The sequence below is a fragment of the Castor canadensis genome, chromosome 4, assembly GCF_047511655.1.
Source record: "Castor canadensis chromosome 4, mCasCan1.hap1v2, whole genome shotgun sequence".
NCBI lineage: Eukaryota > Metazoa > Chordata > Mammalia > Rodentia > Castoridae > Castor > Castor canadensis.
Window position 1 is genome coordinate 64,450,691 of NC_133389.1, and position 17,928 is coordinate 64,468,618.

At 38.1% G+C, this 17,928-nt stretch overlaps 1 protein-coding gene across 5 annotated transcripts in view; it reads right to left on the reverse strand.

Annotated features, from left to right (window-relative positions):
- Positions 1-17,928, reverse strand: part of LOC109702382 (piezo-type mechanosensitive ion channel component 2) — a 385,390-nt gene that overhangs the window by 39,244 nt on the left and 328,218 nt on the right. For 3 of the 5 annotated variants that reach the window (XM_074070349.1, XM_074070347.1, XM_074070348.1), the window contains 5 exons: positions 17,446-17,567; positions 16,371-16,442; positions 12,144-12,250; positions 7,328-7,442; positions 1,965-2,024 (listed from right to left, as the gene is read on the reverse strand). In XM_074070349.1, the coding sequence (XP_073926450.1) occupies positions 1,965-2,024; positions 7,328-7,442; positions 12,144-12,250; positions 16,371-16,442; positions 17,446-17,567 (476 nt within the window). Of the gene's footprint in view, positions 1-1,964; positions 2,025-7,327; positions 7,443-10,821; positions 10,921-12,143; positions 12,251-16,370; positions 16,443-17,445; positions 17,568-17,928 lie in introns of all 5 variants that reach the window. The other 2 variants (XM_074070346.1, XM_074070345.1) reach the window with 1 other exon arrangement.

Sequence of the window (17,928 nt, forward strand, 5' to 3'; positions counted from 1 at the left end):
GATACTAGGGTTTGAACGCAGGGTCTACACTTTGAGCCACTTCACCAGCCCTTTTTTTGTGGTGGCTTTTTTTGAGATAGGGCCTCACAAATTACTGGCTTCTGGTCTGTGCCTCCTGAGTAGCTAGGATTATAGGTGTGAAATAGCATCTTACATTTTTGACAACTTATTTTTTTCTCCTGTTCACAATTATTATTCTGTAAGTGATATTGATCAGTGGCTGCTTGATATTTGCTCACTTAATTCCTTATTTTTATACTCATTCAATAATTTACTGCACATTTAAATGTATAAATAATACACAATACATTTCAAAATACCTACCACTATCAATATGACTAGAACTGGGGAGGATAAGTATGGTTGCATCAATTTTGCTATGGTGGACCTGGTATAAGGCTAAAATCGTTGCATTGCAGACCAGAATAACATGCCCTTCAATGACTTGGGTAATCACAGACTTGCATGGGAATCAGGGTTTTAATTTTAACTGGATGTAGCCACAGAGCAGTAGGGCATAGTGATTAAGAGCACAGACTTGATTCTGACTCCTTGTATTCGTATCCCAACTCTTTCTTCATTGTTGAATTGACTTGGGGAATTGAGCAAATCTCTCTGCCTCAGTTTCCTTATCTGTTAGATGGGAAAGAGCTTTTGAGGGATTAAGTAAGTGAATATAGCTGAAGGTCTTGCAAAAGTGCCTGTCAAACAAGATGTGCAATCTAAAGTGTTGGCTACTACCACTGCACAGAGTTTTGCAGCAGTACCAGACTCTCTGGCTGGGCATGTATGTCCTTGCAATTAACTAGAAAGGGAGGTTTTGAAGGATAGTTCTGAGCAGAGGAGAATGCCTCTGTAAGTCTCACTTTGTGCCTTGGAAGCACAGCATTTGTATCCACAGTGCAAGGGCTGACAGTGTTGCCTGCTGCTGAGTACTGTGCACAGGAGTTCTGAACCTCAAGCAGGAGGGAACTGCTTGTTTGCAGCCCTGCACAGGCACTGAGTGCCTTCATGTGCAGACTTTCCTTTTGTCTCTTGTTGTTTTTCTTCCTCCACATCACATTTGATGAGAAGCCAAAGTGGCTCTGTGACTGTGCTCCTGTCAGCAGACAAGACTTCTAGCCTGCTCAGCTCCTTCGTAGCTGTGGGATTCTGAGTGAGCCACACTCACTGGGACCTGGGTTTCCTTTTCTAAAATGAAGAGGCTGGGCTCAAGCTTCTGGAGCACTTAGCATTTCCCCAGTTCTAATCATCATGCATTCAATTCCTTCTTTTTATATTCATTCACAAATAATTTACGGTATATTTTAAAGAAGCTAGAAGAGAGGATTTTTTTTCTTTTTGCAGTACTGGGGAGTTGAACACAGAGCCTCGTGCTTCTAGCAGGCACTCTACCACTTAAGCCATTCTGCCTGATTGAGAAGAGAGAATTTTGAATAAATGTTTCCAATATAAAGAAGTGACAAATGTTTAAGGTGATGAATATGTTAACAACTGAGATGTCATCATCACACATTTATACATGTACCCCGATATCACACTGTATCCCATAAATATGCGCAGTTATTACGTGTCAATTAAAAAGTAAATTTAAAAAATATGCAAAAAAAAAGAAAAGGAAGAAGTAATAATTGCCAGTATCTTTTGTGTCTTTGTCCTGATGGCTTCTGTGGGTCGTTAGCACTTCTTCCTAAAACCCCCTTTCATAGGGACTTACATCCAGGGCTTTACAAACAGACAGGAACATAACATGTCACCCTTTTGGCCAAAAAAGCCAGCTCTCCTCCTAGAAGTCACTTTGTAGTCTCAGGAGACATGGGATTTCAAGGGACACTGATTGTTAGCCTCAAACCAGAAACATTGTCAGGTAGTTCACACTTCTCAGGCAGTCTCTTATTATTTACCATCTGGGCAAGTATCATTTTCAAATTTCCCATGGCTAATCTTTGTATTTATTTTGTTACCTGGTCCATCAGATTTCTTTTTGATTGGTTCATCCTCTCGGTCTTCCCAGTCCTCCGAACCTGCCAAGTGTTTTCAATAAAGATGAGTTAGATACCTTTTAGAGTAATTTAATGCTAGTATTACTGTGATGGTTGATCTTGATGTCAGCTTGACTGGATTGAGAAACACCTAGCAAATGAGTAAATCCAACCTCTGGGGGTGTCTGTGATGGCACTTACAGAGATGATTAGAACACAATGGCTCTGACTTAATGAATGGATTCCTCCCTTGACGGACTCATAATATGATGCATTATTGAAGGTGGTGAAGAGAAGGAAGAGGGGCCTACTTGGAGGAAGGTCACTGAGGGTGTGTCCTTGGGGCTCTATCTAGCCCTGATCCCTTCCTGTACTCCCCTCTTTCATCTACTGCCTAGCTTCCATCACGCGAACTGCTCTACACCACAATACCCTCCCTGCCATGATGGGCTGACACCTCTGACAACATAAGCCAGAATAAATCTTTCCTCCCCTTAATTTGTGCTGTCAGGCATTTTTGGTCACAACAGTAAAAAAGTAACGAATGCAACTACTCTTCTAGATTAAAAGTAATTCAAAATTCATAATTTATAATTTAATCTAGGACTTTCTGCATACTGTACCAGTTCCTAGGGAAAGTTGTAAGAATACAGAGTGTTCAGATTTTATTTGCCCCACTCCAGAATAAGAACTATGTATACCAAGGGTGTATAAGTCATAGCACACTGACCCTAGAAACTCAGAGGCCTATGAATTTCATATGTTTAATAGTTGAAGAAATATAATATTTTGTGCATTAAGTTCAAATTTTAATATACAGAGCTGAGGATCACGGTCTGGGGCCCGTCCTGGCAAAAAGCAACATACTCTCTGAAAAATAACTAAAGCTAAAAAGACTGGGAGAATGGCTTTAAGGTAAAATGCCTGCCTAACAAGTGTGAGGCCTTAAGTTCAGACCCGTTAGTATGGCCAAAAAAAAAGAAAAATTCCAAATTAGGTGGGCTTCTTGTCTTTTATGTGGTATCTCTAGCTATGACCATTCCTGATCTGACTTCAGTTTATCTTTTCACACTTGTTTTCTTGCAAATCCCATTATCTTGCCCTACTCTTACTGATGTTTCACATCTGGTCTTTACCAGTTAAGCTGATCAACTCTAGTTTTTCCACATGACTTCTTGTTTCTGCTGGAATGCCATCTCTAGTCAAGCTCCACAGCTTTCAGGAAGCATCCTGATACCCTGGACTACAAGAAATCCTTTCTCCTTTTGATCTCACACTGTTGTTACGTTTTCTTTCCTGAACTTATTTTCTAAATGGACCTTTGCAGCCTCCATGTCAGTTAGGAATTTTTCCCATACTTGTCTTCTCAGCTGGTCAAGGCAGGCTTTTGAGCCAGGTGTTTGCTGGAATTCATTTTGAGCCTGCTGGATAACCTCTCAGAGGTGACACGGAAGTAAGGGGCTTCCCTCTCTGGAGCCCATGAGTTTCTGCGCACAGCACTCTCAGCCCGGCCAGTTCAGGAGACTCGATGTTCTTCATCTGACCAGAAGAAGCCACATGAAGCCTAGTACCAAGAGAATGCTGACCACATCTTTACTGAAGGAATGAATAGAATTTTATTTCCATGCTACTAGCTTTGAATTACTGCTGCCTTTTATTTGTAGGTAAATAGTGGTGCATTCGTACATCATAATCTTCATAACACAGTTGTGAGCCATTGTCAAGGACATATTCTTAGAACTGGTAAAATTTTTTGGCAGAACAAGTATCTGAGAATAATAAACAAAACTTTGATAAAAGTAAGAGTAGTAAGGGGAGTTTGCCTCACAAAATTTTAAAACTAACTCTATAGCTGCTGGATCAAAAGCCAGTGGCACTGGCCAGAGCCTGGCAACTGGACAGTGGATTAGAACAGAGTCCATCACACAGAAGCGCAAATGGGAGCTTGCTAGTGACAAAAGTAGCTTGAAATCCCATCAAGAAGGAAGACTCATTTAATAACAGAGCTAGCAAAATTGGATGCCCATTTAAATAGAAAAAATTAGATCTCTACTGCATAGAATAATAAAAGTTCAAGCTACAAATAGAAGTAGCAGGAAATACAGGAAGGCATTTACTTAATATTTGGGGCAAGAGACCTTCTTAACCTTTAAAGTCCAATAAGAAATTTAGACACATTTGACATCAAAACTATGAAAAATTGTTTAGATAACATGTACCATAAACTAACACAAAGAATAAGCATTAAAAGAGAAAACATATTTATAACATGTGACAAAAGACTAACACGCAAAAAGCCCTACTAATAAGTAATAAACAAAGCTCCCAGCAGAATGCTTTGAAAAAACAATAACAGCATTTAAATCTTAGAGGTGGAAGTAGAAATTAAGTAGAAAATATTAAATAAAAATGCTTAGTCTTATTAGTTAGGAATTCAGCTAAGTTCAAATGAAAATAAAGGCCATTTGTCATTACTCTGAAAGATCAATTAGAACTTTAAAAAGCAGTAATGTCCTTGGTGAGAGGCCATAGGAATTGAGTCTTCCTCTACCTGACATGCAGGAATGTATGCTACTAAAACCTTCTGTAAAAACATCTATCAAAATAGAAGACTCACTCTCTAATCCAGTCTTCTCTTCTTTTAGAACCTACTCTGTAAAGTGTGAGTTCTTCACTTTTGCTATAGTTTTCAATACAAAGACACAGACACACACATGCAAATAACAACATGTGAGTTTTCTGCAAGGATATCTATGCTAGCATTATTCTTTGTGGCAAAAATCTGGAAGCAACCTTTATGTTCATTAAGGATGAAATAATTGAATAAATTATGCATATCTGTACTATGGAATCTTTTGCAGCTATTAAAAAAGAATGGCATAGTTTCATAAATAGTTAATTGGAGAAATGTTCTTGATACACTGCTAATGAAAATACAAGAGTACTTTGTGTGGCATGAACTCAGTTTTGTAAAACAAAAAGTATATGAAGGTGAAAAGGGGGGTGAACACAAACACAGCACACTGTTAGGGCTTGAAGCCTAGAGGATGGTCTCTGGTGGATAGGCTGAGAGGATTGTGCACCTGTCTCTTTATCACTTGACTTGCTCCATTTGTTGTCTTTTATCTTTTTAAACAAATAAAGTGAAATAAAATTAAGGTTTCCAGGAATTGCAGTTAAGTAAGAAATTGTTTCTTTTTTTCACTACCTTTTAAATTTCATAAGGAATCTGTGATTACGTTTTCTTTGTAAAAAATCAAAATCTACCAGGTAAGCCTAAGGCTTCCTTCAATCATACCACTAATCTCCGCTCACCTAAGAAGGAGCCGCAGTTACTAATATGTTATGTACCCTTCCTGATCTTCCTCTTGCACTTAAACCTATTATATGCCTCCACTAACAATGCAAACCATTGTCTAGAGGCATGTGGCAGCCTTTATTTCATGAACGGCTTCACTACGTACAGGCCATTTTGCAGTGTTTTCACTTAATAATGTCAGGAAACTAGTGATTAGTATTCCAGAATGCCATGGTAACACAATTCACTTTTTTTCTGCTTTAAATGGACACTTAAGGATGTTTCCACATTTTTGTTATTAACCAATGATATTTGTTGGCTATTTTTGACATGTGGGCTTGTACACGTATGTAAATATTGCTCCTGCTAAGCCACTCTCCTAGAAGTGAGACTGCTCTGTAGTTCAGCATGTACATTGGGCTCTCCCAAGTGGAAGAACCACCTATGACACCGCTCCTGGAATGAGCAAGTGTCTTCCAGAAGCGCCCAAGCAGTGATGTTTGAAATATTTGGGCTCTTGCCAATGCAAGAGATTAAGAAAACAGTTGTTAAGCTGGGCACTGGTGGCTCATGCCTGTAATCTTAGCTACTCAGGAGGCAGAGATCAGCAGGATCACAGTTTGAATGTGTAAGTCCTGCGTTTAAGGCTCAGTACAAAACAAAAAAGAAAGACAGAAAGTAGCTGTTTAAACGTTTAACTTGTGTCTCTCATATTCCTAGAGAGGATGAGCATGTTTTGTACATTTTTGTTTTCTGGTCTGTCAGTTGTTTTGCAGCTTCTTTCTTTTATTGGGTTTAAAGTATATTGATTTTAGGATTTTTTTTGGCAGTACTTGAGCTTGAACTTGGGGCCTTGCACTTGCTAGGCATGCCTCTCCCACTTGAGCCATAACCCCTACTCTTTTTGCTTTAAGTATTTTTCAAATAGGGTCTCATGTTTATTCCCAGGTTAGCTTGGATTTCCAACCACCTATTTACTATTCCCGTGTAGATGGAATGACCGGTGTTCACCACTATGTTCTGCTTTTTTTTTTACTGGTTGGGAGGGGGTCTCTCTATTTGCCCAGGTTGGCCTTGAACTGTTACCCTCCCAATCTCCACCTCTGTACTAAACTGTTTATAGGTATCCTTAAAATATCTAGTATACTGTTCTTTTTCACATAGCCTTTGAGTACCATTTTTATTTTATCTTACATCAGATATATTAGTATTTCCAATATTCTGGGTGTTCAAAGGCAAGCAGTGTGGGGTGTTAGTACACCCAGATGTAAAGATTATTATTATTATTTTGGTAGTACTTGGGTTTGAATTTAGGGTCTCACACTTGCTAGGCAGGTGCTCTACCACTTGAGCCATTCTACAAGCCCTGATTTTGTGATGAGTATTTTCAAGATAGGGTCTCAGGAGCTATTTGCCTGGGCTGGCTTCAAACCTCAATCCTCCTGATCTCTATCTCCCAAGCAGCTAGGATTATAGACCTGAGCCAGGATGAAGATTTATTGTAAGACTGTACCTTGCCTGGGGCCTTCTTGGGGGGTTGTGAGGGCTCTGGTCCTAGAGAGCCTCTGGTCCTCAACTTTGCTTTTGGTGTTTTGTGATGTAGCTTGGAATTTTTCGCCGAAGAAATGCGTTTGTATCAAATGTACTGGTCTAATGTTGAGTTTGATGCTGGTAGTATGTTTTCCTTTTTCAGTTTCTGAGTATCGTTTCTGGATTAAATTGTCAATGTTTCATCTTTCTTACTGACTTGGTAGAAAAACAGCTTTTAACTTAATGATCAGGCCTTGTATTTCTTTTCTCATTACTCAATATCACCTAAGGTTAGCTTTTTACTTTTTATTTTATTTTGGTTAATTTTATAATGTTTATCTTAATTTAAATTCACACATTAATGTATCCCAAGTGTCAGCTGTGAGCAATTGAAGATAAGTAAGACTCTGCCTCTTGTGGAATTCAAAGCATCACCCCTCAGAAACTGTCGTCCTTTGTGGCTCTTCCTGTGCCAAGGCCACAGGAACAGAAGTGCTGGCTGTAAAAGGCCACTAACCGTCCCCAGATCCTTTGTGCTTTCGTCTCTGCTCTTGTCTTGCAGACTGCTTTTTCTCCTTACGCCTCTGTCGGAGTGCTGTTTTAGGGTCAGTGATCCAGGCTTGATAAACAAACTGAAGGGGAAAAGTTCAATTATTTTCTCATCTTTTCATAATTTGAAGTGAAAAGAAAAGAGACCTTAGTGAAGCTTCCTAGCTTGAGAAAACATTTTTTTTCTCCCAACACACCTAAACATCCCCTTCCTTATGTAGAGTTGATCTGTGCTGTGTCTGTTCCTATGACATAGAATATGAAGACAGATGTTGTGGGAATATGTTTCATTTGCCATCGTAGATGATCACGACATAACTTTGGGTATATACAAACCATCGCTTCTCTTGAGCACCTAAATACTGCAGTCACTGGTGATACTTAAATTTCTGATTCTTTTGTACTCCACACAGTAGGAATAAGCTGGAGGTCTCACTCAGTATTATTAGAGTAGCTTCTCACATCACAAATAAACTTTGAGTCAAAAACAAAACACCTTTAATATTCTTATTTACTTTGAAAGAAATAGTTTTGTACATGCAATACCCTCCCTTGTGAATAACAGCTATTACCAGCAACTTGAAAACAAGCTTTTCCACATTGATTAGCATTTTGAGAGGAGAGATAGTGTGGCAATGGGGTCACATAGTTGTTCCAGGACAGCACAGAAGGAAAACTGGTGTTTTGGTTGCATTCAAGAGCTGAAAACAGTTGTGTTGACATCTTATCACTGATAACCAGAAAGAGCAGTTTTGAACAGTCCACCCACCGAGTCTCCAAAATCATGCAAAACAAAGAGAAAACCTGAGACACAAAACCAGCCAGCGAGAAATCAAAAAGCCAAGCAGGCATGCTCATCGTGCACCACAAACAGCTGGGTCTCACGGAAGCTGGGTTTCCCTTATGTTGATAAAGTTACAGATGTGTTTTCAGGGGGCTCTGGTGAACCCAGATACTGTCATTTTATCCTACATTATTTTCAGATTTCTGAAATCTTTGAAAAACATAACAAACGAACCATTGGTATGGTGAGGTCAGTAGAAAACAGAGATTCAACTTTTCCACATATGGAAGTGTAGAGGTCACAAGGCACTAAGAAAGAATCCCCTATTGTGTCTCACTAGTAGGATCTGAATTGTATGGGGTCATTAACACAAATGCAAAATGGGCATTATTTCAGGATAACAAATCCAAGAGACACAAAATATCCTATTTTATGTAAAAAACACATTTCATACAATGAGAAGATGAACTAGAAGTTAAGAAGGACCAAAGAAAGGAATTTATGGTAAACGTTTATTGAGCATATTAATCGGGAATTCTACCCATAATATCTCTCAGATTTAGTACCTCAAAAAGCAAACTTGCTTCGGCCCAGTCTTGGTTGTTTCAAAAGAATATGAACTGCTACACATAAGAAATTTTCAGGTTGAAAAGCAACATGTGGTGACATTTCCTTTTTAAAAAAAGTCCTTGTTACAATATTGCTTTAGACAATGAAAGAATCCCAACTATACACAATAAGAAGGAAATTAGGATTTGTGGATGCAGCAGGCACACACGTTGGAGGAAGTCTTTTGCTCTGAAGAAAAAGTAAACAACTGGGTGGGAGAGAGAAGGGTTCTTTTGGGTAGAATTACCAAAGTCTGGTGGGAAGGGCAGGTACATTGACTGTCTGACATATGAAACAGGCAACTACAGATTCTACACTGGATCCTAAGTGACAAAGCCTCTCATTGTGGTCTGAGATGAGAATTTAGACCATGTAAACCCCAGAGAAGGGAGAAAGAGCAGCAACCATTGGGCAATTCTTTATTTGAAGGTAAATTATCTTAGGTAAATCATCTGGAAGTTGATGATTTGAATTATGACCATTTAATAGTTCCAAGACTGTCTAACTTCCATGAGTGTCTAACTAGGGGTCACTGCCATGGTCTGACTATTTCAGGAAAATAGTGACAGCAGAGGCAGGGGAATGCTTGGTCCTTAACAAGTCAAGAAATAGAGGATTTTTTCTTCCTGAACTTCCTCATTATTACTATGTGGCTGTAATCACCATCCAGCTTGATGGGATTGTCTGGGATTCTCACAACACTAAACAGAAGTAAAAAAGTACATAGAAATGTACAGAAATGACCTCTGGTGTGTGTCCCTGACTTTATCTTAAATTTTACCTCAAATGACTTTATCTTAAACTGTATCACTCTTATTAGGGGAAAATGGGATTTATTTTTACTGAAAAGTTACTAAATGCAAAAATAAAAAAATAAATGCAAAAATGCATTTATTCTTTAAAACAAGGAATGCTTACTACAGTGGGAACCTGAGCTAAAATTGTGAAGTTTCATAATTTTCCCTTATTTCAGGTGTGATGCAGCACCTTCTATATCACCTCTATCATTATCTGATCACTTTTAAGTAAGAAGGGAGATGGTTCCATTGTAATCGTTCATTTTAATAAATTTTATTTATAAATTAAGAGAATCATATGGTGGTCCTACAGGAGAAGATTTCCTATGGAAACAGTGTAGTGACTATTAAACTTCAATCAGTCTCCTGATGTTTAAGACTAGAAGGCACCTGGAGGGCTGGACTCTGCTGCTCAAGGTACACCAGGAGTATGGTTTCACCTGGGAGCTGGGCAGACATAAAGATCTGCAGAGCCCACTGGACCTGTTGAGTCAAAACCAGCATTGGATAAGATCCCAGGTAAGAGGTGAGTCACTACAGTCTCTGTCACTGTTATAACCACTTGCTTAACACTTAACGAACACTGAGACCCAAGCTTTTTAAAGCCTGCCTCTGGCTGAGTTTGGGAGAAAGAGTGTTTGATAAAATACAAGAAGGTTAATTTGTTATTTATGGCTTTCAATAAAAAGTGACTACAGTACAGGTAGCCAGATAATGGCTATTGTGCATTAGATGAATCAATAAATAATGTTCTTACACCTTTTACAAAGCACTGTCATGACCTGAAGGGCATGAGGAGCTATGCATTCTGCTCACAGCTCAGCAGCCTAGAACAAAGCCGCATTCAGGAGCTGGGCAATCAAAGCCAATTAGGAAGATAGACACTAACAAACCAAAAAGGCGATGGACTGAAAAGAGTCTTATTAACCTATCCAGACTTTTACCAGCTTTCTGAGAATTATTGTATGTTTACTCATTGGAACTGATGCATGCAACCAGATGTGACCCTTTTAAAATGAAATGTAAGTTATGCAAAACTATGAGAAAGAAAGTAATACGTATCTGCATTTTCTCTTTCTATTTTTTCAGTACTCTCTGGTGTCAAATAAGAAATGTGGCTCTGAAGAACTTTTTTGGAAAACTTTCCTAATCTCTTACAATTCCGTCATTGCATGAGCTATAGAATAGACAAAATGCAGATAAGGAATATGTTTCTCTAAAGTTCTACGGAGCAGAGAGTCACACACTACACATCAGTAAAACATGAAATACCTTTGCAGCTCTGATTAAATACTGAAGAATAGTTTTGGGAAGTTTAATGACAGACTTTGGCAAGGCTAAAATGGCTGAGGCAAACTTCCCAATAGCTCTCTACAAAGAAGGACAAAGCAAGAGTAATTAGTAGAAAAAAAACCAAAACCAAACAATATGACGTCATATGCGTTTGTCTCTACAGTTAACATGAACAAGGTTAAAATGTGCCAGTCATTGAAGCTAGAATAAAAGGCACTCCACTTGTGAGTTAGGAACAAAGAGTATAGTCAGTCACAGTGTGTGATCCACACAGAGCGAAGATGATCCAGGTTGTCTTCTTTGCTGCTTGCTGAGTGGAGGTTAGAATAAAACTCATTAAAAGGAAAAGAAACACGTTAAGTCATTAGTATTTGGCAAGTCAGCTGCACACATGCATACAAACACGGCCACCAAGAAACATACACAGGGAACAATAGAGCCAAGGAGACAGTGTCTGACCAAGGAGTCTCCATGAATAATTTAGTTCTTTACTGTCATGGGGAAGTCAGGGATGGATTGAATTACAAAGGCCTGGCCAGCAAGCTGACAAGGACTTTATCATGAGCACACAGTGTGGCTTGGCAGACATCATTGTATGTGCTCTGCACCAGGACTAAGAGAAGTAAATATTCCAATCTGTGCTCCACTGGTAAGAGAAACATATACCAAGTTTCCATTCCCTGCATGGTCTTCTGACAAGCCTGGTCTTCAGGGAGCATGGACCACACATTCTCTGTAACACCGCTTGGGCTCGGGAGCTCAAGTGTTCTGAAACAGAGTTCAATTGAGATAAGAGCTGTGCCCCACATCTCTGTGATAATTTCAATACATTCTCTGCCTCCGGCAATCCAAATGAAACTGATTTTCATGATCTGAAGCAACATTTAAGTGATCATTCATTTTCAAGCAAAGCAAATATAGTCAACTATTTCACATATATCTTTATACAAGTCTATTAAATCAAAAGCAATTTCAAGCAGGTCCTTATCACCTACTTACAAAAGAAAAATAAAGTTCACCCAATGAAATTTTAGTTTTTCTTTAAGGTATCAGAAAATGTCTTGATGCCAGGAAATGAAGGCCTGACCCAAACTCTTACATGAAAATAATTATGGCATTTCTGAGAGTGAGCAGTGCTGCAATTTAATTAAAAATAAACTATTTCAGATGTCAATCAGAGGCTTCTGAGGGCTGTCATCGATGAACATGGCAGATGTAATCTAGGTCTGTAATCAAGATTTGTTCATTAAAAACCTTTCAACTTGCATAGGGCGTCATCTCCCCCCCACCCCTGTAATTACCTGGAATGCTGACTTCCGTGGAAGTTCCTCGTCTTCCTTCTTTAATTCTTCCTCTTCCTCCTCTTCACTATCCGTTTCAAATAAATAATAATCTCCACTCCTGACCACTAAGCAAAACAAATATTTACTTATTTCTTGAAAGACATATGAGATAATTGGGGACTTATTAATGAAATGCCCCCTAAAGATCTACAAATAGCCCATAAAAGGACAACCACACGAGATGTTAGCAGGGAGAAAACACAGAGATGAAGACAGCACCTTATCAGCTAGTGCTACTTGGTGTAGGCAAGATTGGGTCCACAGAGTATGTGGCCTTGTCTGTGCCATGTAAGAGAACTGGCCACTACAAGGTTGACTTGGTATTTTCTCCCTTCTTTATTATAAATTTTACATGGCTGAATCAGCTCAACTCTGCACACAACAAAATAATTGAAAACTACCATTTTGTAATTCAGCAATTTTGATCATTTAGACAAGGCCAGAGTGAAGTGGAAGATTGGACAATATCTGTTACAGATAAGCCAATTAGGTGATTCAGGACCAAGGTCAGTGTCACCAACCTTCAACTTCACTTTATACCATGCAGACCTGGTTTCTCCACATGTCACACATGAGACAACACATATGACAAGACATTTGAAACAGTTAAAAGAAATACATGGCCACAAAGAGGAAATGAGTAGGTAACATTAAAAACGAAACAAAACAAAACAGGACAACAATGACAACAGAAACACTGCCACCACTGCTCCGGCTACTCTACACACAGATATGGGACAGTAGACATGGTCCATATGGCTTAGCTCTGTCAGGCTCCTGGTCAACAAGCCACTCCCTGGGAGTGTAGTAAAATTCAAGGAGAACTCTACTGACCATAAGCCACAAAGTGCAAACAATATGGACTGTCTCTGCCTTGTCTGCCACTTGCCCTGCAAGAACATAATGCCTGTGTTGAGAATTGGGAACAGAGGAAATGGAGATGCCTAGAGATTTCAAGAATTTTAGGAAATCCAATCTTTACCAGTTTGAAGAGTATTTGAAGTTTATCAAAGAAAAGAGACCCAGCATATACATTTCTGATACTTTAAGAACTGTACTATCTTTGCAGGAAAACATATTCATATTTTCATATATTTGGATTTGCAAATGCTGAGGCATCTTTTGGGTGAGATAATGTGATGTCTTAAGTTATCTTTTGGACTTATACCTCAGAAGGTCATGGAAAACCTTGGCTTGTTTAAAACGAGCTGCTTGAAAGTCACTAAATCTGGTCAAAAGTCCAGCAATTTTGCCCATGATTTCAGATGTCTCTGAAGCCTCCATTCATGAAGATGCAGAGTGAGTGAATTAGGCCTTATATCCTTGAACAGAAGCACTGTAATTTGTTGTGTTGATTGTGACAAAAAAGCCAGGCCCAGAGTACTGAGCCAGGCCTGAGGAAATGAATGCAATACAACATAAGGTAAGAATAAGCGAGAAGAAACCAAAGTTCCAGCATTTCATTGGACAGTGGGGGATACCATGAAGGTAATGCCTTCACAAAAGCCAAGAGATTTGCAGGAAAGTTAGGTGGACTCAATGTCACATAGTCACTTAGGAAAAGCACAGAGTATTATAAGGTGTAGCATTTTACCCTCATTATAGGCACTAAAATCAGCAATAGCTAAAGTTGTATTCAATCATACCTTCTGTAAGCTTTATTCATATGGATGAGCCCAAATAATTTCCATCTCAAGAACCAACTTCCCCATTACAAATATCACCAATTTGTTAGGTGTGCAAACGGAATTAGCATATTAAAAAAAAAGGAAATGTTCTTGTAAAAGTCTCTTACTACTTTATCAAATGTTGAAACAAAGCTAGGAAAATATCAGAGAATGCTTTCTTTTGTGTATCTGTTAGTAATAAATTCTAAAGCTCTTCCATGTTTGTTACTCCGGATGGAAATATGGCCAGATACATACACATCATGGATGCTGACGTCATTGCTAAATTCTTAGTGTGAATTTAACTGTTAGAATCTCACCACTTGCATGCTCAGAAACTTTGCCCTTTATCTGAGATATTGGTCATCAAAACAAGGCTTTCTATTGATTTATGCAGTACTGAATGGATATAGAGACATATCACCCTGGAATGGAAGGTATCATTGAATAGCAATAATGCAATCCTATGTGTGTACAAAGGAATGGAACTAAGAGCACTGTCACTGACAGACCATGCATGGCAACATTACTATGTCACCAATAGACTTACATACTTATTCACTGATGTTCCAACTACACTTACACTTGGCATCTCTAAGAAATTATTTGAAAGCCCAGTCTAATTACTCAATAGATCAGAAAATTCTTCCAGATCTAATGATAACTTCTGGAATTCATCATTCTAAAAAATGTAGACTATACATTCTTTCTCCTTTGTTCCTTTAAAGGTTGTAAAAGAAAGTGTTTTGCAGAAAAGAAAATTAACACCACAGATCAGAATATGATTCCAAACCATGAATTACACACATTCCTGCATTATTGCATCATAAAGTATTGTAACAAGGCACATTTAGTTTTAAGACCAGTCTTTAAGAACTTGATATAATGAGGGTGAAATGAATCAGAAAAATCAAACATCAACAACCTTCACAGGAAGTTCTTTAAGTTATTTATAACTTGTAAGATGATTATTGAAGACCATATCCAATTCCTTCAAAAATACAATGTTTAGATGCCACAGGAAAAGATAACCATAATGATTTCCCCCAGCTGAAGGTACAAAGCATTCACTATGACGTGACTTTGAAATGGATAGGTCTCTTTAAACTAGCAAATGCCCTTTGAAAACAAAAATAGGCACAGTTTACTTGTGACTTGATAGAAACAGGCAGTGAGCATGGTATGCTACCAGGTGTGAACATCACTATGGTGCCAATGAGCAATAAACAGAGGAGTCACCCAGGATTTCAACATCATCCTTTGTCTTTTGACTTGAACAGAAAATTAAATAAAACTCTTTATAACTCATTTTTTAGCCATAATGCCGAAACTCAATATTAGGGATTAAATTTAATTATATCCAGATATATTAAGCAAATTTCAAATCTTGATTCATTAAACTAGCTTGCTGATTTTAAAAACATGACTTTTGGACTGACAGAGGCCAATACCAGATTTATATAAGGCTAAGAATTAGGTATGGCAAAATTTTTTATTTAGTTTTCTAATGATATTCTACTGTCAGTGTCCCTTCCCACCATGGTGCAGTGTCCCTTCCCACCATGGTGTGATAGCATGTGTTTTGGTGATATTCCTTGTCTGATTAGACTAGCCACAGTTATGGAGATGCAGCAGAACATAAAAAGACTGAAGACATGACAAGTGGTATCCAAAATAATAATTATTCCATATTCTGACATAGTTAAGGAAGGGTAGATTGAAATGGGCCATTCCATTACAAAGCCTTGGTCAATAGTGATAAATTTCTAGGTCCATAACTCCTCATGATTTTTAAGATCAAGAGGGAGCTACACTACATTCTATGTGGCTATCCAGCTCTGCTCTTCTGGTTTCTGCTGTTAATTGATCACTTTTCAGCAGCAGGTGACTCTGAGGCCATGCCACTTGCTGCACATGGATGTTTGGAATGCAGTTTTAGAGCCATTGTGAGACTGGGGAGGAGGCAAGGTGAAAAAGTAAATGCATGTTAAGTCACTCCTCATCTTCATGAATATATTGCCAAAAACCTTAAGTGCAAATAAAATCAAAGCTCTGGGAGAGAGGGAGGAGGATCACTGGCATTCACACCTAGTGCCTTACAAAGAGGGTCATGGGCACTGGGAACATAGTGATTGTCCTTAAATCAGAGTCCTAGGAAGATTCCAAACTCATTCTTAGCCATGAAACAAGCATCAGCAGAGCTCTAGATCGGAATTGAACAAATTCATGGTCAATTTTTGGCTTCCTGAGCCCATTCTTTGCTTTCTGACTCTTGTGCTCAAGAGTCTATAAGCCAAGCTTGGCTTTCTTTAAAATTTGGCAATCACCTTATTTCTCATGAAGAACTGATCCACAAGGCCCAGAGACACACTAGTGTTGTGATTTTCCTACACTCTGACCCCTATCAAGTCACAAGGGTCAAACCATGCATGGGACACAAAGGTCATGAGGAGCCTGAATTCTGGTCAAGGATATAAGGGTTAGTCAATGAGATTGGAAGAGGATCGAAAAAACCTACTGGAAGCATGATCAACCCAAGGCCGCCACCACTGCTTTTTTTTGCCCTTGGCTTTCTGTTTTTCTGCTTCTCCTAAAATAAAATATGTCCAAATATTAATTCTCATAAAGTGACCAAACAAAATTTGAAAACCACTTTTTAACAACTCAATAGATAAATAGCAAAAATACATCAGAGATCAGGAAAGGAACCATACTAAATCTGAAAGCACAGTCAGTTTCACAAGATAAACACTATTTGCTCTTTTAACAGTATACTACATTTTCACTTTCTCCCTAGCGCTTGAGGGCATATAAAGAAACAAAAAACAAGGGATTATCTATCAAAAATGCAACTCACATTAAACTTTTTGTTAAATTAACATAACAAAGCATCACTCAAATCTTTTAGAACTATTTAGCAACAAGTAATTTGTTAAAATACACAAATTACAAGAACCAGAAATTTTTCTTGTGATTATTTTAATGCATGGTTGAAAATATGAATTTACAAGGGATGAATAGATGCTATGTACTGGAAACATATCATGCATCACTTCTCTACTCCCTTCAAATAGAAAAGCATGCGAGCTTCTGTAAAAAGACCTTTAAATCTTGAACTAAGTTAAATAAATCTTCAAGAAGATATAATACATACATATTTCATAGTAAGTTTCATTGGAATAGGCATTTTAACTATAATGCTCAGGTGTCACATAAAATATGCATACATATTTAACTTCCTAAAAAACTTCTAAAAATCAAAGGCAGCATCTCTGAAATAGCTTCCCTAAAGGAACACATTAAAAATATACCAATTTTCTTCAGAACTATGCCTGTGAAATAAAGAAAGACTATGTGTTCATTCAAGGCATCTTGCTGAAGAAGATGCTTATAAAATTATTTATTCATTAAATATGCATTTATGAAACAAATAAATGTATGCCACTCACAACGGGAAAGTAAAGCATGCAGAATTAAAAAATACACTGATAATATTGGCAGAACGAGAAGTGACATTATTTTACAGTCCTACCCAATATCATGCCTTTAGTCAATGTCAAGGTATTGAGTAAGAGGAAAACATCATGACGTACTTTCATCATCCTCTTCAGAGAGTTTTTGGAAGTCCTGGCCTTCTCCTGACTCCTGGGTCAAGCTTAGCATCCTCTCCTTACCCTTTTTGTACTTCTGTTGCCTTGCCTTGATGCGATCCATCCTGTGAAATAAAGCAGCAGTAGCAGTGCCAAGAACACACTCAAAGTCATCTCAGGGTCACGACTTTACACTTACATTGTTACATACATCTAAAACTCATGGACACAGTGGTCAAATTACTTAAGAATCATGAAATCATTCCTTATCCCAATTCTTTAAAAATGTATGTATATATATATGTATATATACATATATGTATATTTATCATATTATATAAATAACCATGGTACTTTGTGATTCATAGATGCTAGACTTAATAATTTGACCAACAGTCATTTTACTAACGTTTGGCACACAATCCTTGATGTCCACTCACATCTCTGTCATAGCCAGTTGGAACATATAATGCAAGCTCTTTATTC